This window comes from Colletotrichum destructivum, chromosome 4, assembly GCF_034447905.1.
Source record: "Colletotrichum destructivum chromosome 4, complete sequence".
Taxonomy (NCBI): Eukaryota; Fungi; Ascomycota; class Sordariomycetes; order Glomerellales; family Glomerellaceae; genus Colletotrichum; species Colletotrichum destructivum.
This window is the reverse complement of record NC_085899.1, coordinates 3562425-3585976: the sequence shown is the minus strand read 5'-3', so window position 1 is coordinate 3585976 and position 23552 is coordinate 3562425. Positions and strand designations below refer to the sequence as shown.

The 23552-nt window shown below is 54.9% G+C and overlaps 3 protein-coding genes across 3 annotated transcripts; 2 read left to right on the top strand and 1 right to left on the bottom strand.

Annotated features, from left to right (window-relative positions):
- The first annotated feature begins 947 nt into the window (after nucleotides 1–947).
- CDEST_07009 (Putative ribosomal protein eS8/ribosomal biogenesis NSA2) lies at nucleotides 948–3031 on the top strand. Its single transcript, XM_062923168.1, has 3 exons — nucleotides 948–1740; nucleotides 1990–2064; nucleotides 2132–3031. The coding sequence occupies exons 2-3, from the start codon at nucleotides 2001–2003 to the stop codon at nucleotides 2689–2691; spliced, it is 624 nt and encodes a 207-aa protein (XP_062779219.1). The 5' UTR covers nucleotides 948–1740; nucleotides 1990–2000; the 3' UTR covers nucleotides 2692–3031.
- On the bottom strand, nucleotides 3013–6950 carry CDEST_07008 (Putative Rab-GAP-TBC domain-containing protein). Its single transcript, XM_062923167.1, has 4 exons — nucleotides 6349–6950; nucleotides 5889–6234; nucleotides 3629–5829; nucleotides 3013–3570 (listed from the first exon to the last, which is right to left on the bottom strand). Exons 1-4 carry the CDS (start codon nucleotides 6448–6450, stop codon nucleotides 3508–3510), a joined length of 2712 nt encoding a protein of 903 aa, XP_062779218.1. The 5' UTR covers nucleotides 6451–6950; the 3' UTR covers nucleotides 3013–3507.
- A 3066-nt stretch (nucleotides 6951–10016) lies between these two features.
- CDEST_07007 (Putative HECT domain, HUWE1/REV1, ubiquitin-binding, HECT, E3 ligase catalytic) lies at nucleotides 10017–23549 on the top strand. The gene is made up of 7 exons (XM_062923166.1): nucleotides 10017–10636; nucleotides 10703–17927; nucleotides 17988–18533; nucleotides 18594–18656; nucleotides 18713–22627; nucleotides 22684–23028; nucleotides 23082–23549. Exons 1-7 carry the CDS (start codon nucleotides 10589–10591, stop codon nucleotides 23174–23176), a joined length of 12237 nt encoding a protein of 4078 aa, XP_062779217.1. The 5' UTR covers nucleotides 10017–10588; the 3' UTR covers nucleotides 23177–23549.
- The last annotated feature ends 3 nt before the right edge of the window (nucleotides 23550–23552 follow it).

The following is a 23552-nucleotide window of genomic DNA, read 5'->3' as shown; positions in this document are numbered from 1 at the left end:
GTCGAGCACTGACGCGATTCCGCGAAGCAATTTGTCTCTGCTTGACACACTCCACGCCTGAAAGACCCGACTCTTTAAAGCGGGTAGGTTAATGGCTCTTGTAAGGGGGCCCGGATAAGCCATGGGTGTGGGACACGATCCCGGATCCGATGAGGAGACAAAATTTTGTGTCCGCCTTTCTGCGTTACGGATGAGGTGGCTCTTCCCTTCTTCCCCCTCTCGTTTCGCCAGTGGCAGAGAGAGAAGAGGGCCCATGAAATCTGACAAAAAGGCATTGGAACCAGATGAAATGTTTCAACATAACCCATGACAAGGGATTTGGCCTGGTCATTTCTGGCCCCGGAAAAAGGAAAAAAAAACAGGCGTGTAGTCTGCTGTCATAGTTTCTTTTAACGTAAGTTAACGAAGATCTGGTGATGACATAACCACCGCTTTCAAGCGTTGGATTGATGGGCTGTATGACAGGGAAGTTGAAGTATGCATACTGGAACCTGGATGAGGCTATAATAGAACATTGAATCGACGCAAGCGTCTTGCGGTTGTTTGAAAGGTTGCATAGGTGACACGGTAGGTAGGCTGGCCGTGGAAGACCAAAGCATTGCCCAGCATATGGAGACCCTCATCTTGTTGCGAAGGTCTTCCTTCATGTGAGCGGAAAAGGGCATCCTCGAGATGGCGCCATAGCTTTGAAATCCTACTCTGCAACTAGTCATCATCTCGAGTAGCCTCTCCCTGATCTATGGACCGGAAGGGCTCGTCGCCACGCTCCATGCCGGCACGAAGCCAACAAGATACTTTAGAACTGTGAGGAGACCGCGGCAACCTGCGAATGGCGCAATCTGGCCACAGAGAGATTGGCAAGTCTGGTTACTTGAGTTTGTTTCTTCATAAGGCGAATGAAGGCCTCCGGGCCGAGCTAGTCGCAGTACATCTTGGTATGCTCAAGGCTCTCTTGGTGCTCGGGATGAGTCAAAGGTGCACTTTTGCGATGCCAAGTGATGGTGATTATTGAGCCAGTAGGGCATTAGCTAATTCAAGAGTAAATGGTTCATCACCTTCATGATAAGCCCCCGGGTTCTCGTTGCTCATGTCACTGGTGTAAGTATGGATTGGCTTGAGACATCTCAACTCTGACGATGAGTCGCGCTCGGTCTGTATCCCACTACCAGGTACCTACAACCTCCCCGGAAAGGATTAAAGCAAAATGTCTCACCTATCGACTACAATGACTTGGAGAATCGCCCTTCACTTTACAGGATTTACTGCTTTACATGGGCAAAAACCCGACTTAAATCCTACGAATCTCCGTTAAAATTGTTACCCTGCTAGGCTCTATTAGTGGATATGTTTGAAAAGCAAAGAGAGAGGGAAGATGTATCAGATGAGAAGCGCGGTAGGTATTTCTGATGCTGGAAGGTATGCTCTAATGAATAGTGAGTGTTGCATGACACGGTGAGATTTCATCAGGAGACTGACCCCATCCCGGCTTGCGGCCAATTAAAACACCCTTAAGAGCATGTACGACCAACCCCCAACCTCAGGCGCAAAACTTGCCCTAGCATGGTCCGTGCACCTTTCCAACTTCGTGCCTGTGGGGTTAGCGAGCCCGCACAAAAAATTACCAGGCGGTCTTCCTCGATTCTCTCGTTCCTCCCGAAAAAGTTCATTCCCGACAACCTCGACAATCCAACCACCCAACGCCGGCCAGCCACCAGTCGATTGCCTCTGAGCCACCATCAGGTTAGTTGAACGAGCAGTAGACGCAGCAGCATCCCGACTCGAATTTGCCCTTCGAATCCACTGTCGCAGTGGACGATACAACTCGATGTTCCTATCTTCGTTCCCCTGGCTCTCCGTCAGAGCAAAGAAAGGCATTTCGCGGTATCTCCCTGGCGACACTTGGAAGCACCAATCCCACTGCAGTCCCTTCCCTTGATGTCGCATATACATTTGACCAGAACCTGTGCTAACTACTTTTCTTCTGAACAGCATAAGCAATCATGGGTATCTCTAGAGATTCCCGCCACAAGCGCTCCGCCTCCGGTGCCAAGCGCGCCTACTACCGTGCGTAACATATTCGAAAGCCCGTATGCTCTTACCAAGCATGCGTTCTGACCTTTCTGCTCAACAGGGAAGAAGCGCGCTTTCGAGGCCGGTCGCCAGGGTGCCAACACCCGTATCGGCCCCAAGCGAATCCACACGGTCCGCACCCGCGGCGGCAACCACAAGTACCGCGCCCTCCGCCTCGACAGCGGTAACTTCGCCTGGGCCTCCGAGGGCTGCACCCGCAAGACCCGTGTCATCGGTGTCGCTTACCACCCCTCCAACAACGAGCTTGTCCGCACGAACACCCTGACCAAGTCCGCCGTCGTCCAGATCGACGCCGCTCCTTTCCGTCAGTGGTACGAGGCCCACTACGGCCAGAACCTCGGCCGTCGCCGCCAGCAGAAGCAGCAGGCCGCCGGTACTGTCGCCAAGGAGGAGGACGCCAAGAAGTCCAACTCGGTCGAGAAGAAGCAGGCTGAGCGCTTTGCCGCCCAGGGCAAGGTCGAGAACGCCCTCGAGAAGCAGTTTGAGGCCGGTCGTCTGTACGCCGTTGTCTCTTCCCGTCCTGGCCAGTCTGGTCGCTGCGACGGATACATCCTTGAGGGTGAGGAGCTCGCCTTCTACCAGCGCAAGCTTCACAAGTAGACGTCACGCTCTTCGTTTTCACGACGAGTACTGTGATGTTTTGCTAACCAGCGTCGCGTTGGGGGGTAACGGCATGATGGGGGGAAACATTAGATAACTGACTCTCTCACGGGGTTCACGTTAACGGGAATGAAAAAAACATTTTATCGGGCTCTTAGGTTGTTCTTGGTGTTCAACAGGTTTTGCTTTTTAGTCAGTCTGGCAAAACCGCCAACGAGGGGTGTGATCAGCCTGCAATACCACTATGTAGGCTCGGGGGAAAAAGCAAACCGGGCCGACGGACGGGTTATGGGTTATTAGGAAGACTCAAAAAGACTATACCACCAAGTTTTTGCCTGCCTCAAACACATGGGTTCATTCGCTTATTTAACGTGAAGTGCTGTTTTGCCATATTCTGTAACTGGTGTCGTAGTTGTAGAATTCTACTCAAGGAAGCCAACTCATCGCCATGAACTCCTTCCCGTTTGTCTCGACATGGCTTTCCTCCGGCATAGGCCCCGTTTTGATGTCAGGGGCGGCTGGCCAGTCCAATGTCAACTCTACGCCTGTGCTTGTCTCCACCGGTGTGTTCCTACAGCTCTGTTGTTGCAATGTTTCTTGGGATATCAAACATGAATGTCCATTTCTTGGATCCTCCTCCCCGGTTCCTTGTTGCCCCCATAGCCATCTTTGGCGCCCAGATGTGCGTTCGGCCAGCAAGCACACAACACAAACCTCTCCATTCTTAATGGGAAGCCATAATTACTTTTTGTACATTAAGATGTTCAGAGAATTCTGCTTCTGGGTTTACCAGGATTGTACTTCGGACACGTCACTTCAGGCAAACTGTCGCTTGAGGTCCGTCCACTTCCGTGTAAGTGTCTCGTGCTGAGAGTTGATCTGTCATGAATGTCAGTGAATGGTGGTCAGTTTGAGGGGATGAGAAATATTGTCTCACCTCGGCATACTGCATCTTGGTCTGCACAAGCTCCTCCTCCAACTCTGCCATCTCCTTCTCCAACTTCTCGTTCTCCTCATGAACCTTCTGGTTGCGCTTCATGAGATCGTCGCGCTCAGCCTTCCATGCATTCTCGAGCTCTTCGGGCTGCTTCTGGATGACGTTACGCAGCTCGCGAACCTGTCCTTTGAGACTTTCGTTTTCATCCTTGAGCTCCTCGTTCTCGACCTTGGTGTGAACCAGTTCCGTAGCGAGGGCTGCCTGCTCGCTGTCATACGCCTCGACACGTTCCTCGAGCTTGCGCACCTTCACGGCAAAGTTGATGTTGGCGCTCCGCAACTGCTCGAGCTCTGCCTCACGTTCCTTTTCCGCCCTCGTTTTCTCTTCCCATTCGAGGGTGTAAGCCTTCAGGATCTCAGGGGTGATCTTCACATCGCAAGCATCCCTGACGAACTGGTCGGCGCGGTACACTTCCTTGTCCATGCTCGAACTGGAGCTTCCAAAGAAGCCGTTTTCCAAGATACTTCCGGCGCTCGGTGCCGTGTCAATGTAAGCGTCGAATAGCTTGTCCTTAAGGAAGACTGTGAGCTGCTGCATATCCGAGATGGCGAGTAAGTTGGCAACATTTTTCTGCATCAGGACGATGCCGAAGCGCAGAATCGCCGACAGGCCCTCGGATAGAATCAAGTCGTAGATACGCAGCACAAGTTGCAGGGGGAAGCGGTAGGCAAAGAGCGTCAAGAACCACTGGGTAGCGTATAGATGCGGTGAGATGCTGCGGCGGCGGAGGTGGCAGTACAGAGCGGGCTCAAAGTCCTCGAGGAGGCGCTCGAAGATGTACAAGTTCTTGTGAAGACCGGGCATATCCTGGATGAAGAGATCGCGTAGGTGGTAATGGTTCATCAGCCGTACCAGCAGGCAGAATGCTTCCTCCTCCGACATATTGAACAGGAGCGGCATAATAAGGAAGTTCATGCCTTGGGCGTAGCCGACTGCCTCATCAAACAGAGCATATGCCTTGCACACGCCGAAGAGGCCTTCTTGGAGCCCCGCCGCAGCCGCGTATTTGGAGAAGCTGGTTCTCGCGCCCAGGTCCCGCCGAATGGTCTTCTCCAGCTTCTGCAGCATGGCGGTGTCCTCCTTTTGCTTCTTTTGCCTCGCCACGGTGGCCGCCTGCTGTGCCTTCAACACGGCCTCGGCGCTCTTTTCGTGGGGCGAGGGCATGCCGTTTGCGCCCGAATGCTCCGAATGAATCGACGACGCAGAAGAGTTGACAACATCGTTCTGTATGCTGAGGTTTCCGTTGCTTCCCGAACTGACGGTGCTCTGGCTGTTCCGATTGACTTCCTTATCAGTGCCTCTAACCACAAGCTCTCTGTACATGATCTCGAGCTCTTCGTTGTTGCTCTGGGCCAAGACTTGCCAGATGACTCCTCGGATGGCGTTAGGAATACCGCTGGCTATAGCCCTGTTCAACTCCTCGGAGCTCGTTCGCGCAACGACCGCTGGGCCTTCGTAGACGACAGACTGCCACAGATCCCAGTCTACCTGAGCATCCGACATATCAGATGGACCGGCCGAGACTCCAGATACCGTCCCTGGTGCCAATGCCGGGTTCGGGGTCGTGGGTAGTGGCGACTTCGGTGCCTGGTCAGCCCCCAGCTCCTTATCGTTGCCGATCTGTGCAGGAGGGGTGCTCAAACCCAGTCCTTTGGGGGGTGGAGCAGGTTTGTCGTCGTCGCTCGGCAACGTGATGCCCGCTTCTTCCCGTAGCCGCACCATCTTGAAGCGATCTTTCAAGCTATGGCGGGGCACACCGCTGGCGCCGGCCCCCTCCTTCTCTTCATCCAGCCTGCCGAGCATCATCTCGGAGTTGCTTGTCAAGGTCGCGATGGAGCTGGCAGTATTGCGTCGAGGGGAGGCTTGAGGAGGAGGCGAGGTCTCCTTTTCCTTGCTTGTGCTGTTGCGGGACAGCCAGGAGAAGGGACTTGTGAGCTTCCTGGTCGGCGGCCCTGGGGGTGGTGGCAGTGCGGCAGAAGGAGCGGTTTGCGGAGGGGCCGCGGCTGGGACTATAGGGGATTTGGCGGGCGATGGCTCGGCTGGCGGCGACCATGGCATGGATGGGAGGGCGCCGGTGATGCTGCTAATGGACATCTTCTTGGGCGGGGGTTTCTCTTCGACAGGACTAATGGGTTTCGATTCTGTATTTAAATTAGCATATTGACATACGTCAATCGGTTTATGCGGCGAGACAACAAACCTGATTCTTGCAGAGTAGGGTGGTCGTCGTCCAGCTTGATGTCGTCCAAATTGGAGGTGTTGGAGAGACGGTGGGATACGGGAGACGCCTTCCTTTTAATTTCGCTATAGTCGTCGTCGCTCTTGAATTCTTCGTCGACAAAGTGGTTGGTTTCCTTTGCCGGTGATGGCGGAGCTGCTGCATCCTCTTCATGTTCGATCTCCTCCTTTTTCGGGGGTTCAGCGTCCGTTTCCTCGGTGGGCGGCGGTTTCGAGACCGAAGGCGTCCTCTGGGTAAGGGAGCGGACTTCGGCCACCTCAGCTACCTCGGCGACGTCGACGGCGGCGTCTTCGAAAGCATCCTGCTGCTCGTACCGTCACGTTAGCAAACAATGCCCCTTTATGAAGGTTCTTTGCTGCAGCCTCTGGCCCAAGTCCGGGGCGGGTGGTTGATGCATCAAGGGAGGAAAGGGGACCTTTACATTCTCCTCATCTGAATCGGAGTCGGTCGAAAGTCTCTTGTCTTTCGTTTCCTTTGTGACCTCGGGCGAAATGGTCGCAGCAGGCTTGTCTGGCTGGGACATGGCGAGGTCGAGAATCGTAGGTCAACTTGCGCTGACCTATGTTGGTGGGTTGTAGGTGTGAGTGTGTGTGTGCAGTTTGGTGGGATGGGCTTCTCTTTCTCCTCCAGTCAATGTCGGACTTGTTAGTACCTCAGTTGGTGGCCATGGAAATGGGGGAGTGGGCGTTCCAGCACTAAGGCAAGTAGGTAATGCAAGGTAGTTAGGTAGGGAGGTGATTGTACACTGTGTCGTCTGTGCTGCTGAAGAATACTTTGTGGTACGGTGCTATGGTATTCGTGAAGTGCAGCGAGGAGAGGGACGAGGGGGGACGCTGAGAGGGGTTTGCTTTGTTGCTGTGATGATCTTGTTGGTGAGCTTGCCAGAAGAACGGACGACCGAGAGTAAAGAGACGAAGGGATCAGGATTGACGGGTCGAGGGTCGAGGTTAGTAGTCGAAGAACGGGTGTGGCGTGCAACGAGTTGCCCTTCCCTCCCTTTTCTTTTTTTTCCCTTTCTCTTCTGACCTGCTTCGGGTTGGGGGGAATGGGGAATTAATCGAAATCGAATGAAGCTGAGCCTCACCGCAGATGGGGGACAGGACCCTCCGGATGTATCGTCACAGCGCTGCATAGTGGCACTGTACTTGCCTCCTACCCACCTACCTGACTGGGGACCTGGAGGCAGTCTGCCCGTACTGAGTAGCAGCGGAGTGGACAACAGTGACTGTGAAGTGAGCCCCATATGCGGATATCATTCGCCCACATCTTCAATGCTCAGCACCCTTGAGTCCTTGACATCCACCGTGGTCTTCTCTATAGGTGCATTCAAGACTGCGTTGGGGGCGGCCAGGGTACATTGGGGGGAGAGAAGAGAACGGTCGACCACTGATAGCTTAGCGCGCCGCTTACGGCACGGGATCGCTCTCTGTTTCGGGGGTCTGGATGCCGCGAGCTCATGTCCGGAGCTCAGAAAGCCAGCCCCCCGCACCCTCCCAGCCAGCCAGAAACACTGTCAAAATGCCATCAACGACAGGGGCGAGCCCTCTTCCTCGACGGGTAAACACTAAACAGGCCGCGGGGGCCAGGCAAAGGAAATTGGCCGGGATCGACGGGCAGGGGAGCTGTTGTTTCTTGATGATTGCCCAGCAACTCCTACGCCCTTTTCAGCCTCCCAGAAGCTTTTTCGGTTCATCTGGTCCTCTCGCTAAGTGACATGCCCTCAGGTGCGTGTTCGAAAGAATTGGCTGCAACCCTGGATCTGAGAGAAGTGGTCCGATGTAGCGGTCTGGGTTTTCCAATAGCCTCCCCAATCTTCAGCAAAACAATCTCATGGGTACGAGAACGTTTACTCTCGTACCCATAAGAGCGGTAACCCCCGTCCCGAGTACCAAGTAAGAGTACCGGTAAATGTTAGTTAGGCACTATGCCCTCCCTAATTAATGGACGCCTCAGGGCTGGGGAAGAAGGGGACGAGTCGACTGGTATAGCGCCAACAAGAAGTGCCGCTGTACCACGTCTTCTTGTTTGTTTGTTGCTGTCTTGGCTCCTAGTGTCCTGGGCATGTGTGCGCGCCTCCCCGAGACGAGCTTGTCTTCAAACAGTCGTGTTCGGTCCAACAGCTGCAGCCCCTGCAGCCCCTGCAGCACAAGCTGGCCTCTTGGTTGGCATGATGGTTGAGTAGCCGAAGCAGAGCAATCGGGGGTGAGGGAGGGACGATGACTAGATACCTGCCCGGTACGTGTCATGTCTCGGCCAGCCGTCGGCGTACTGAGTACACCGTTGGTAGCACCAGCCTTTCCTCATTGGTACGATCCTGATGTCCTCACGCCGTTGTATATCGGTAAGATCTCGTCCGCCCTTCCCCCTTTTTTCGACCTAGTCATCCGTACACCACAGTACCTCTGTACCTTACCTACACTAAAAGATGCCGGCCGCCTGCAGGCCCGGCGTTACGCCGTTCCTCCGGTGTTCTGGTTGAGAACGGGGCCTTCGGGGACGACCGCACCGAGGCGCCCTGGCACCGCTTCCCCTTTGTATAGATAGGATCCGGCGTCAGGAGCGGCAGCCGTTGGACGGCAGTTGTCCCATCCACCGTTACTGTTATCAAGCTGACATGGAATGCCTGGCATGGGCACCAGAAAGGCGCGGCGTCTGTAGCTCTCGGCGCGCAATCTGCATGCAAATCCTATTTTGGCCAGCCCTCAACCAGCCCAGGTCTGCAAGTCTCGAGACTCTGGAATGCTCCTAAGCCCCCCATGTTCTGCGTGTCACCCAATTCTTTTGTTTCTAGCCACACACGGAGATGCCGCGATCAGTACTACATCTGCCACACAAGACTCCGAACGGTACTCAGAAGTGTAAGAGTCATCATAGGTTACATTTATTTAGCCATATTAGTATTGGTAGCTGCTGTTGCATAGCCCAAGACTGAACAATCTGCTTTTCCCGCAATTTCTAAACAGACAAGCAAGTGCCTTGGATGTAGACTGTGCGACTAGGGCTGCGTCCGGGCTTGTCTTGGACAGAGCTGACAAGTCACTCACACTGCCAGCGCACGGCATGCGAAGTGGACTGGCCCGATGCCACCTTCCCACATGGCTGGTTGTTGTAATGTTTCTAGCAGTACACGTTGCCGACGATGGATTTTGGTCACCATACAGTCATTGCCATCACGGAAAGGTGTTGGCCCTTGGTGGCCTCTCAAATCGGCAGGCTACGCAAAGCATCTCAAGAGAACACAATCTGGGTGCCAGAGCGCGAGACCCGGGTGCATATGCAGAACAACGACAGCCCCATGATGACATCGAACCGCGCCTTTGACCTCCGGACACCCAGGTGGGCCTTGAAGACTGTTCAATATTTTCATCGCGGCCGACGTAGTTGAGTGGGGATTGCATCCTCGAGGCTAATCCAAGGTTGGGCCGGTAGTTTCATAATTCCACTTGTTCGAGGCCCGCATGTTGTCATACATCGTTGCTGTACGTAAAGAGAGGAGGCGATGGTGAAGACCACAACAGATTCGGACTGGTTATGTTATGGTTCGTTTTTCTCTTTGTCCACGCTCTGAGGCCAGCAAATACAGTGATTAAAAGCTTAGAAGCAATACTCAAGAGCAACGTATTTAGTTTGATGGGCCCAGGACGATGATGTTCTGCCCCCAAACTCACTACCTTCTTCAGGAGATATTGACGTACAAGCCGCCATCTTATTTCGATAGGATAGACCTATGGTTGTAGACCACTACCTTGCGGTACGTACCTCTGAACCAAGACGTTTTCTACGAGGAGCCCTCCCCTCCCGCGAGAGGTGAACCGTGCGTGCGCTCACATCCCCGCTATCCTCCTTCCTCCCGTCATACCGCTGCCACTGTTCTCCCATCGCCATCAGCACTGTCTTCCACACGGAGGGAATCACAAGTCTTTACAGTGCGCAAAACACGTGCGCCAGCTAACTGCCCGCCTGCTCGTCCCACCCTGACTGACCGCCCACAAGGCGGCAGACCACCCGACGCTGACTTGTGAGCCAAAAAGTGAGGGCACTTTCCTAGGAAGCTACCTCTACCTTCCTTGCTATTACGCAAAGGGCCCACTATAACCGCACCTACCTTTCCTTACCGATTTGACATCTGCAACTTCTTTTTCCACCACTCTCTCCAACATCTCATCCCGCCTCTTACTTTCACCTCGCCCCAATATCCCGACACTCGTTGCGACCGACGGCTTTATCGACCCTGCTACTTGTTGCTCGCCCGGAAAATACGAAGCCTTCTCCGAGCGACGCGCACCCACCTGACGCCGACGACGACCATTTGAACTCACCGGTATTGGCGAAGCTGTTGGTACTGTAGCCTGCAAGGACGTCCTGCACACTCGGCCTTGCACCTCTTTACCTTGGTGACCCAAGATTTCCCGTCGTCGCCCGGTTGGTTTTTTTCCCCCTCAACTTTTTACTTGATCGGAAACCTTGACCTCTTCCTTTTTATCCTCCCTCCTCGACTGTACATTATTCAAAGACAAGGACTCCCTATTCCGCGACGCGTTCGTTCCGTTTGCGCCAGCGTCAACAAGATCCCCGTTGCCCCATCAAGACTTTGCTTTCCGACCCGGGCTAGCTAGCAAGGCTGCACTTATGAACCTGCGGCCCTGCCGCGCTCGCCCACGATGGGGAAGATAACGAAGCAGATGCAGCCTAAGCATGCCGAGACTTTGGTAAGTTCACTCCGCCTGCTCTTTGTGTGTCCTCGTTCGGCGGCCAGCCCGGCTAATGGCCCGCAGTCTCCATGGCTCAAGGACTTCGTCACGTCGGCCTGCTCGACCCCTTTGCCTCTTCTCCCAGACCACCTCTCCAAGTTTCCGACGAGATGGCCTTTCCCGAGAGGCGATCTTTATCACTGGATCCCCCTCCTCAACCGATTCGACAACATCTTGGACTGCTTCTCCACCACGTATAATCTCGATCAGGGCCCCCAAAATCGCGATTTCAGCCGCGACCTTCTCCTTAATCGAGGCACCAAGACTGAATCATACGGTGACCAGATATGGGATGCCGAGGGCTTGTCCAAGCTGGGCTACGAGGATGATGGTGACAGGCAGCTTATTGAGGCTGTCCTCAAGTTCACCCGTACCCTCCTGGAGCATTGCGGCAACCGAAGCATCTACTCCAGCAGCATGGTGCTGAACAAGTTACTCAACACTACCGCCTTGTCAGTCCTCCTCGCCACTCTGCAAGTCAGCGCCGAGTTGGCACAGCGTTACCAAGCTTCTGTCAAGCGAATCGGCAGTGCCTCTAGAACAGTCAGCACGGCCTTGCTGGGCAATCACTACCAGATCGACCTCGACCGCGTACAAAATCTCGCACTGCCCTTCTCCAAGACTCCGATCGTTAGCCTTTCGGACTCGGCGGTCGTCGCCACGCCCACATCCAGCACCAAAGGCAAAGACAAGGTCCACCCAACAAGCCAGAAGAATGCAGCGGTTATGTTTGCCAACGATCTGGGGTCTGTTCTTACATCAGACAACACCCGTTGGAATGGCTGGGGCGACATCAAAGTCCCTTACACGGCTTCGTCCGCTGCGAAAGACCCGACCATCCCGGCCGCTTCAGATCGTGTTGCGTCGAGCATACCTTCCACGCCCACCCCCTTAAGACGCAGCACAACGGCCGGATCACAGCACAACACCCCTCGCTCGGCTCGTCAGCCCGGTGCTGAAGATATTTCGCCCCTGAGTGTCCGGCAACCTGGTAACTTCGGTGAGCAAGCAAGCTCCAGTCAGAGGCTGTTTGACCTGCCACAGTCAATCGTGGCGTCTACCTCCATTTACGAGCTCCTTTCGCGATGCCCCGAGGATATGCCGGCTTCGACAAAATACGAGGTTCTCAACCGATTGAGAGTTGCCAAAGCGCTTCTGGGTGGTGCGGAGTCCCGGCAGCAAGCCCTTGCCGTCCGCTTGCTTGCCATCACGAACCTGGCGTACATTCATCCCGAGTCTACCTTCCTCGAAAAGGTACTGCGTCATGACAATGATGAAACTCGCCGTTATCAGCTGGCCTATCAATTGGCTGAACTCATCCACCCTCCGGCAGATGGATCCATCCAGGTGCCTCTCTGGCTCCAATCCATTGTTCTCGCCCTCCTTGAAGTCATTTCCAACTACGCGGCGAGATACCAAGATGTTCTGTCCGCTTTGAATGCCAACGTCAACCACGGCATCCTTCTGTATGTTATTCGCAAGGCAGTTGCAGGCATGAAGACGGACGAACCGGATCGCGGCATCCATACTACTGAGGTCGATCAGTGGCGTACCAACCTCTTCTCGCTGACCACCCACCTGGCAATGTCCACCAGAATCGGCGCTGAAATGGTTACCGCTGGACTCATGGATATCCTGGTGGAGATTCTCAAGATCAGGTCTGATGTTGCTCAACGCAATCAATCCATGATCTTGGCATTTATTGACGGTCTGATCTGGTCGTACCAGAATGCCTTCCAGACATTCTTCAGCGGATCCGGTCTTGACGCCATATCCGACCTTCTCGTTACCACTGTAGCCGATGCAAAGCAGCTGGTTGAGTCTGGCCAGGGAAACAAGCCAGAACACTTGTGTCAGGTCGTGGATTATGAGATTCCCTACAATCAGCAGCAGACGCTGAAATGGGTTCTCAAGTTCGTTCATCACATGATGACTAATTCGTACAGTTACGGCGGGAACACCGACAGACTCCTGCGTAACCTTGTAGACAAATCAGAGTTGCTGGGCAGCCTCCGGGACATCATGCAGAACACGAAGCGCTTCGGCTGCGTCTTGTGGACTAACACGGTCGCGGTGCTGAGCGACTTCATCAACAACGACCCCACGAGCTTCGCCGCCATCTCCGAGTCTGGCATGATCGTTGCTTACCTGGAAGCCATCACCGGCCGCCCTGTTGCGTCTCAGCCAACCCTTCCGCCGCCGCAGGAATCGGAGGATCAGACAAGAGACAACACGGAGACGCAAACGGCGGCGGATGGGGAACCCGAGGGCAACCGTGAGGGCAACGATGATGAGAGCAGTCCCGATGTACTCAACGCCCCTGCGCAGATCGAGGCTGACACCCGCCCTCACCCACCCCCCGAGGATGAGTTGGCCGCATCTCACGACACCCGTCCGCTGGCGCAAGGCATTTTGCCAGCCTCTGATGCCATCAACGTTGTGCCGCAGGTCCTCAACTCGATCTGCCTCAACAACGCTGGTATGAAAATGGTGGCATCTTCACGCGCCCTTGAGTCGTTCTTGGAAATATTCGAAAGCCCAGCACATGTCAACACCATGGAAACCGATCCTCATCTTGCCAGCAACGTCGGAGCCAGCTTTGATGAGCTTGCCCGGCACCATCCCAACCTGAGACGTCCAATCTCGAATGCTGTCATTGACATGGTTGCTCGGGTGAGGTCTCTGGGTATCTACAAAGCCAAGACTGCCGGCTGGGGTGCGAAACTTCTCTTGGGCGATGGTGCACAGAAGCCCGCTGCCGCCGACGAGGCATTGAGGGAGCGCCTCGCTTCCCCTTCCACTAAGGGCAAGACATCGGAGAGCAGTGGCGACCCAGACATTGAAATGTCGGATGCAGCTGAAACCTCAACTCGAAAGGCAGCACTGGGCAGTGAAGAGCCATCCTCTTCCGCAACGGCCTATGATGACATCACGCCTTACGTCTACGCCTTGTCCAGCTTCCTTTCCGCCTACTTCAACAACAACACGCTGAAGGCCTACTTTATCAACCATGGAGGGATTGAGCTGTTGTTAGACGTCGCTGAGTTGCCCAGTCTCCCGCACGACTTCTGCGATTCGCACGCATCCCGGACGTTGCACTTGGTCATTTCCCAGCTCGTTGAACAGTCTCCGGTCCTCGGTCTACCCTCTTTGCTTAGACGCGCCCAGGCTTCTGTGGAGGCGCTCAAGCCATTGGCCGAGTACACCAAAGACTCGCCCTACTTTGGCCCGTTCTTGACTCCTGATGACAAGTTGACCGTGGACCAAGTCCTCGACCTTGATACTGAGACGCAAGAAAGGATTTACAATGGCACCAAGATGGTCAAGGCTCTTCTCACCGCACAGTCGCTCATCAAGACGTTGTACGAGTGCTTCACGTCGTCACCGCGCTCCAACTCGGTTCAGCTCTATCCCATCAACGTGTTTGACTCTTATCTAGACTTGATCAAGTCACTAGGACCTCTTCTGAAGGCTGTCCTGGCGGAGGAAGGCGCAGAGCACAACGTTCTACCTCAACACTGGTGGGCGAAAAGACCGGCTCCCGGCAGCGACGTTATGGTCTCGTTTGGTGGACCCGCTGGAGCTCAGACGGTCGGTGAGCCCGAGCCGGAGAACGTCACGGCGCCAGTTGAGCCCTTGGGAGCTACCCCTGGTGCCGTCCCACCGGCGGGTATTGGTGCTCAGCCCAAAGGCCCAAGCAAGCAGGAGCAGGCGACACCTCGGTATCGTAACTACGAGACGCTTCGCATTCTACTTCATTCAATGGTACCGTCTACGTTCCCCTTCTTTCAACAACTAGGCAAGGCCCTCTTCCCGAGACGCGAGCGCGACCCTTACTCTCGCCCGAAGCACATTGATCTGGCCAGGCAGCTGTCTGGCACGATTCTGGGACAGCTGGCTCCTTCAGTTAGCCTTGCTGAGCCTACGGCCAAGGAGTACCATTACTGGATCATCATGCTCCATACACTGACAGAGATGTTGATGGACTCTTCACGATCCTCCAGCGATCGGTCATTCATCCTGGTCGTCATGCCGGTACTGGTAGCCTTCTTGGAGCAGGGCGGCTTCCTTGTTCTCACGGCCATGGTGCGCCGCTTCTCGGCCGAGATTTGCAAGGACACTGGAGATTCTGATGCCGGGACCAGTGCTAGTGCTAGGGTTGCGTCATTCGGTCTCGGGAAGATCTTTGAGTTTTTCGCGGCTCTCGTCAACGGCAAGAACATCTCTGACTCATCTGCACAATTTGGCCTCTTGCCTCGCGCAATGGAGAGACGCCCCGAAGCCCCCATCTCTCAGCAAATCGTTGTGGATGTGCGAATGGCTGTTCTTCCGGTGATTCGTGAGACGTGGGAGTCCTCCTTGATCGAGAAACTACGGCCTGACACGGTGGCCAAGGTCATCGAAATTCTCAAGATCGTTTCCGCGGGCGACCACGAACCATCCCCTCGGGACAGGCCTGCTGTCGAGCTCTTTAAGAAATCACCAGTCCCGTTCAACTGGCAGGCTCATCATATCTTGATTGCCCAGCTTGTCGAAGACGGTGCTGATTTGGACCTAGCCCGCGAAGCTGTCTTCAGAGCCAATGGCAACCAACCATCTGCAACGGAGTACAGCCGCCTCCACAGGGCTGGCAAAGCAGGCCAACGCAACCCTGTGCCCCCCGAAGACGTCTACACCACCGGGCGACCTGAGCCATCTGGTGCCCCAGCTCAAGCTGAGGCGTCCGTACCGGCAGCTCCCGCCGACGCTGATGCAATGGCAGTCGATATGGCACCCGAGTTCGCCACACCGGAGCTGGATCGTCTGCTTGGCGACGCCGTTCTTGGCGATCTAGGCGACAGAGCACCCACTGACTCGAGCGGCAACGGGAACGGAACCCCTGCTGCTGCCGCGGAAGCTCAAACCAGAACCATCACCTCTGCCCCAGCGGCCGCCGAGGACCAGGTTCAGGCCGAGAACCGTCCGACAAACAAGGAGAATCTGGACAACGAACGGTCAAAGCTGCGGGAGAACCTCATTGACCGATCTCTTGACATTGTCCGGGCTCACCCGCACTCGGCCATTGAGCTTTCTGAGCTCATCAGCGCAATGGTTTTCCGCCAGCAGAACGATGACGCTCGAGACGAAGTCGGCGCAACTCTGGCGAACGCGCTGACCTCCTTGTCCTTCGATGACAGCGACTCAAAATCCAACGGCACTAGCATTGCCGCATACGCTCACCTTCTGGCTCTCCTGATGCAGGACAAGAGCTTCTTCAAGTGCAACATCGATACTTTGAGAGAAAAGGTGGATGAGTACATCGCATTCCTCAACTTGAAGGTCCTTCCGACGTCGAATGAAGAGCTTCCTCCTTGGATTCCCTACATTCTACTGATCGTCGAGCTGCTGCTTTCGCATGATGAGCAGCCTCTTGAAGCTCATTGGAAGCCTCCGGTTACCGACAGTGAGGTAGCTGTACCGCCGGTGCTCCCACAGCGAAATCCGATTGTGTCAGACGATCAGCGAAACTCGCTTCTCGAAGCGATTCTTCGTCTGCTTCCCGTTCTCGGCAAAGAAGAGACTCTTGCAACGTCGGTACTCCGAGTCATTCTCATCTTGACGCGGAAGCCATCCATTGCGCAAAAGGTTGGAGAGAAGAAGAACCTCCAACGTCTGTTTGTTATGGCCAAGCAGCTCGCTGGCGCAGGTGCAACGCGTCTAAAAGAAAGCAAGACGACCGGCAGCATCATGGCGATCCTGAGACACATCGTGGAGGACGAGGAAACTCTCAAGCAGATCATGCGCGCCGAGATCCGCAACTTGTTTGAAAATCCTCAGCGTACCCAGAGGAACCTGGATCTCAGCACGTACTTGCGCAACATGGCCCCCCTTGCCCTGCGTTCTCCGGATCTCTTCGTCGAAGTCACCAACGAAATGACCAAACTATCTCGTTGGACTCCAGGGAGTGAGGGCAGTAGCCGTGCCAATCAACTGGCACTGAAGGATCCCGAGTCCGCGGCCAAGGCCAGCCCCACTGATAAGGACGCAATTGTCGAGCCGGCTGTACAGGCCACAGAAGACCTTTCAATTCACGACGTCAAGCAATCGACGGAGACGGACGACAAGGAGATGGCGGATGCGCCGAAGCCGGTAGCTGAACTGAAGCGACCGGTGGTCGAAAACCCCCATGGCATCATCCACTTCCTCCTCTGCGAACTGCTCAACTACCGAGAGGTCGACGACAAAGAATCCTCGCAGCCGGCTAAGGACCACAAGGGCACTGCGTCGCCTGGCGCCATTACCGCAGAAGCTGGATCGCAAAACGCCGCGGCGGACAGCCAGGATGCTGCCGACAACAAGGACAAGGATAAGAAGTCGTCCAAGCCGGTCTTCAAGGCTGAGGACCACCCCATTTTCATTTATCGATGCTTTTTGCTCAACTGCCTCGCCGAGCTCCTTCAAAGCTACAATCAAACGAAGGTTGAGTTTATAAACTTCAAGCGGAGCGCACCGATGCAAACCAACACGCCCGTCAAGCCCCGGTCGAATGTTCTGAACTACCTCATACATGACCTGCTTTGCCAAGGCAATCTTAGTGACAATGGAGATAGCATTCTGTCGAAGAAAAAGGCTGCTACATCTGCCCAGGCCCAGCAGGTTCTTGTTGCACTCGTGGCCAAGACTGGCGAAAAGGTTATTGACAAGACTCGGGATCGGTTCGAGTATGACGACGAGCCTGATTTGCTTTTTGTTCGCAAATTTGTCTTGGACACCATTCTCAAGGCATACGAACGCGCGGCAACGCCAGAGGAGCCTGTTGACACACGCTATCCCAAGATGCAGTGTCTGGCCGAGCTGATGAACCACGTCATTGGCGAGAAGGACAAGGAATCTACGTCCCAACGCACTCTCGACTCTGCGCAAGGCCGGTCTCAGGCGCAGTTGCGCAGAATGATGTATGAAAAGGGCTACCTCGACAAGCTGACTTCGTCTATCGCCGAGGTTGACTTGAGCCACGCCGGTGTCAAGCGTGCTATCAAATACGTCCTCAGAGTTCTTCGCGTCCTTACAGATACCGCAAAGGAACTGAGCCGCTCGCATGTCATTCCCTCGACATCCCTTCCTGAGAATGCGGAAGACGACATCATTTCAACGTCGTCCATGTCTGACATGGACGACGATCGAGAGGAGACGCCAGATCTCTATCGCAACTCGACTCTCGGAATGCTCGAGCCTCGCGGAAGCGACGACGAGTCTGACGATGAAGACGGTGAGCCCGCGAACCTCCTCCCCCTCGATGATTGTCGAATGTTGCCTAACGTAAATATAGAAGACGACGATGAGGAGATGTATGACGACGAATACGGCGACGAGCTTGACTACGGCGACGAAGACGTGTCCGACGATGGTGAAGGGGGCGTCAGTGACGAAGACGAAGAGCTTGGTGAAATGGGTGAGATTGAGGGTCTTCATGGAGAGCCTGGCGTCGTTGAAGTCATCATGGATGAGGATGATGATATGGACGAAGATGACGACGAACTCAGTGAAGACGACGAAATGGATTCCGACGACATGGAAGACATGGATGACCACGTTGACATCGTGGAAGAGATCGTCGACGAAGACGGCAATCCCATTGAGGATGACGGTGCCTCGGATTGGGAGAGCGAGTCGGACGAGGAAGAGGACGAGGATGATGAAGATGTCGACTACGAGGCCGAAGCTCAAGAGCTCGAAGAAGCTCATATGCACGGCATGGAGCCTGGCGATATCATTGACAACCTGGCCCGGGCAGTTATGGATCCTGAAGACTACGAGGGCGACGATATGGACGACCTCGGAGATCACTACATTGACGACGGCCGTGACGAAGATGGTGAGAAAACGAACTCATTCTCTTCTTTATATCCGAAGGCCCTACTAACTTTGCTTGCAGACGACGAGGATGACGATGAGGATATGGAAGAAGACGAACTCATCTATGATGAGGACTACCCTCGTAAGTAAATCACGCACTGCGATTCGCCACGATGTCTAACTATTTTCGTTCTCCAGACGACCACCCGCCCCCCAACCTCCCATCTGCTCTTGGATGGGACACCTTGGTTGTCGAGCCATTCGGCGGCCATCCTCATCAAGCTCACCGCCACCGCCATGGACACCGCAGCCCGTTCCCTCCAGGTTTCATGGTTGGCGGTGGTCGCGATCCCCTTGGAGACTTCCGAAGCTACTTCTCCCCCCGACACAGACCGAATGCGGTACCTAACAATGCCGACGATGGTGTCAACCCTCTCTTGCGTCGAAACGGCCAGGGCCGCGATGCGTCTCCTCGCCCTGCGCCTGGTTCCGGCTTGATTGGCCTGCGTCTGCCTCCCGACATTTTCGGCCCTGCTGGGCAGCATCTATCTAACAGCCCTATTGCCATTCTGAACGACTTGGTTGCGTCTCTACCGGTTATGCGTCATGGCCAGTCTGCAGTCCATCTGTCTATCACCCAGAACGGACGTGGCGAAGTGAGAGAATACCACGTTGCACCCCGTGATGCCAGAGCGGACAACCGCCGCGAAACCACCTACCACGAGCCTCAACAAGCTGTTGCCTTTACGCCCGAGACAACGTTTGAGCGCTACCAGGAAGAGGCCCGAATTGTGTTCGGCGGCGCTCACTTTGTCGAGAAAGCCCAGAAGCTTATCAACATCATCCTTTCAAAGCTGGTCCCTCCTGCCATGGAGTTTGAGAAGAAACTCAAGGCTGAAGAAGAAGAGCGACGCAAGGTTCGGGAAGAGGAGCGCAAGAAATTTGAGCAGCAGCAAGAGCAAGCAAAACGAGAAAAGGCAGCCAAGGATGCCGAAGAAAAGGCTCTTCGCGAGAGAAAAGAAGTGGAAGAGCGCGAAGAGCACGAGCGCGTGACTGCTGAAGCTGCAGCCGCTGCAGGTTTGAACGATGCGACGTCTGCTCAAGGAAACCACCCGGAAGCGGCTGTGTCTCAGGTCATGGAAGGTGTCGAGACACAGGAAGCATCTGCACCCTCCGCAGAGGACACCGTTGATGACGGTAGCCGTGTTCTGACAACAATCCGAGGCGAGGAGGTCGATGTCACCGAACTTGGCATTGATCCCGAGTATCTCGCTGCCCTGCCCGAAGAGTTCAGGGAAGAAGTCATTGCGCAGACTGTCAGCACTAGACGTTCACAGGCCCGGGATGAATCTGCCACTGGCGAACAAGGCGAGGTCTTCCAAGAATTCCTGGATGCCCTCCCCGAAGATCTGCGTCTGGAAATCGTTCAGCAGGAACGCCAAGAAGCGCGCCGACGGGAGCGAGACGAGCAACGCCGCCAGGTGGCGACTGCAGGACAGGACCAGATTGCGGTCGACATGGACCCTGCAAGCATCCTTTTGACATTCCCCCCCGAGTTGCGCCAGCAGGTACTCATGGATCAGGGAGAAGACATCATGGACCATTTACCTCCCGAAATGGCCGCCCAAGCCCGCCTACTCGCCCAACAGCACAGCGTTCATCCTGCTGCCACAGGCAGAAGCCCGCCTGTGGTTGCGCGTCGCCCAGGTGCGCCGCCGGCCGAGTCCGGAGAAACTGCCGAGAACAAGGTCCAGCGACGAACCGTAGTACAAATGTTGGACAAGGCTGGAGTCGCCACTCTTCTCCGTCTTATGTTCATTGCCCAGATCGGTTCCATCCGCAACTACCTCTTCAGTGTCCTGGCCGATGTTTGCGAAAACCGACAGAACCGCCTGGAGGTGATCAGCACCATCCTGTTGATTCTGCAAGAGGGAAGCACAGATATGGATGCTGTTGAGCGCAGCTTCAGCCAACTGTCTCTCAAAGCCAAGAAGCCAAAGGACAAGGATGCGGACCCGAAGACCCCTCAGAATCTTAAGCGCACTCTGACGTCCCTGAGCACCGCCGTACAACAACAGTCCAACTCAGAGATCTCGCCGCTTATGGTGGTCCATCAATGCCTGGATCTTTTGCAAGATCTTTCGACGAAGAATCCGCACATCCCGATGCTTTTCCTGACAGAGCATGAGGCAGTAGGGTCCTCTCTTAAGCGTACGCTCAGCCGAAAGGGCAAGACCAAAGACTCCAAGGCACATAAGTACGCGATCAACTCCCTGCTCAGTCTTCTTGACCGAGACTTGGTTATGGATAGCTCGGTCGTTATGGCGTACCTGGCCGACCTTCTTAACAAGATCACCGTGCCCCTGGCAACCATGGAACGACGCCGCCGCGAAGCCCTGGAGAAGGCCGTCCGGGAGGCAAAGGAGAAGGCTGCGGAAAATGCCGTAGAGACTGGCGAAACTTCTATCGCAGTCGACCAGCCGGCAAACAACGAAGCTCCCGAAGCGACGACTGCCGATGCAGGTGCCAATGCCGAAAACAAGGAATCCAAGGTGCCGAGTGCCGAGGCAGGCGCCCATTCAGAGAACTCCAAGAGCAACGACAAGGCAGATGCGAGCCAGAAAGCACCTCGACAAATGCAGGTTCCCGTCATCCCGCCACACAACCTGACGCTTGTTATCAAGATTTTCGTCGCCCGCGAGTGCAGCTCCAAGACCTTCCAGAACACTATTTCGGCCATCAAGAACCTCTCTGCCATTCCCGGCGCCAAGGCTACGTTCGGACAAGAGCTGGTCCGACAAGCCCGTGTGCTGAGCGAGAACATTGTGGCGGATCTCGATGAGCTTCTTCCCCACATCGAGAAGGCGACGTCCGGAACCGAGATTCAAGGTGTTGCGCTTGCCAAGTTCTCCCCCGGTGCTTCCGAGCAAAACAAGCTGCTCCGCGTTCTCACCGCGCTGGACCACTTGTTTGACAACAAGAAGAAGAACGACAAGGCGGACGAAGAGGCGGAGACCAGCATCAATGAAAAGCAGGATCTCGTCACGTCCCTTTACCACAACTCGACCTTCTCGACGATGTGGGAGAAATTGAGCGCCTGTCTCAGCGCCATTCGCGAGAGAGAGAACATGGTCAATGTGGCTACCATCCTTTTGCCTTTGATCGAGTCTCTCATGGTCGTCTGCAAGAATACCGCTATGAACGATGATCCGCAGGCGCCGAACCAGACAAGCAAAGACATGCTGCTGTCCAGCCCACCGCCAGAGAACCGCATGGCTGGGCTCTTCTTCACCTTCACTGAGGAACATCGGCGAATCCTGAATGAGCTGGTTCGCAACAGCCCCAAGCTCATGTCCGGAACCTTTGCGCTTCTAGTCAAGAACCCTAAGGTGCTCGAGTTCGACAACAAGCGGAACTACTTCAACCGCAGCGTGCACAGCCGTTCCAGCAACAATCAACGACCGTCGTTCCCGGCTTTGCAGCTCTCTGTCCGTCGCGAGCATGTCTTCCACGACTCCTTCAAGTCACTCTACTTCAAGACCGGCGACGAGATGAAGTATGGCAAGCTCAACATCCGCTTCCACAACGAGGAGGGCGTGGACGCTGGAGGTGTGACGCGCGAATGGTTCCAGGTCCTGTCAAGGCAGATGTTCGATGCCAACTACGCCCTCTTCATTCCGGTCTCGTCCGACCGCACCACGTTCCACCCCAACAAGCTGAGTGGCATCAACGACGAACATCTCATGTTCTTCAAATTCATCGGGCGCATCATCGGCAAGGCCCTGTACGAGGGCCGCGTACTTGACTGTTACTTTAGCCGCGCTGTCTACAAGCGCATCCTTGGCAAGTCCGTATCCGTCAAGGATATGGAATCCTTTGATCCCGATTACTACAAGTCCCTCGTTTGGATGCTCGACAATGACATCACAGACATCATTACTGAGACATTCTCGGTCGAGGACGATGAGTTCGGCGTCACTCGGACTGTCGATCTGTGCCCCAACGGCCGCGACATTGCTGTCACCGAAGAGAACAAGCACGACTACGTGCGCTTGGTTGTGGAACACAAGCTGTTGTCGTCTGTTAAGGAGCAGATGGAGCACTTCTTGAAGGGTAAGTTTGCATCGTCACGATAGAAAACGGTGTCGTCCCGCTAACAATGTTGCCAGGTTTCCACGACATCATTCCCGCGGACCTCATCTCTATCTTCAACGAGCAGGAACTGGAGCTGCTCATCTCAGGATTGCCCGACATCGACGTCGACGATTGGAAGAGCAACACGGAATACCACAACTACACCCCGTCGTCCCCGCAGATCCAGTGGTTCTGGCGAGCAATCCGCTCATTTGACAAGGAAGAGCGAGCCAAGCTATTGCAGTTCGTGACGGGAACCAGCAAGGTACCCCTCAATGGATTTAAGGAGCTGGAGGGTATGAATGGTGTCAACCGCTTCAACATCCATCGAGACTACGGCAACAAAGAGCGACTCCCCAGCTCCCATACATGCTTCAACCGTAAGTTGTCCTTTTGAAGACACCACAGGGCCAGAACTAACGCATGGATGTAGAACTTGACCTCCCCGAGTACGAGAGTTACGAGATGCTTCGCCAACAGCTCATGAAGGCCATCACAGCGGGAAGCGACTATTTCGGCTTTGCATAAGATGGGAGCGAGCACGCATAGATAAACGGGTTTGTGATTATGTCAGCATTTGCATTCCGGAGGGCAGGCGACACAGGATACGGCAACGATGGGCGGATGACTTGTGTGATAATCGAGTGGAAGTGCATCGTTATCGCACGCAGGACCACGTGTACATATGGCAGCCACCGTGGCTGCGCTCAGACCAGGGCGGCTTGAATCTGGTTTCGCTCATCATTTCTTTCTTATGATGTTTAGGCACTCCAACACGAGACACTGGCTAGGTTCTTGGCGGAGTGCAGGCCGCTTGGAACCACAGCCGGTTGCTCATTGCGCGGGTAGTCCAATAGTATTATGTAGAGTACCTAACAAGAGACATATCCAATATGGCAGGTCG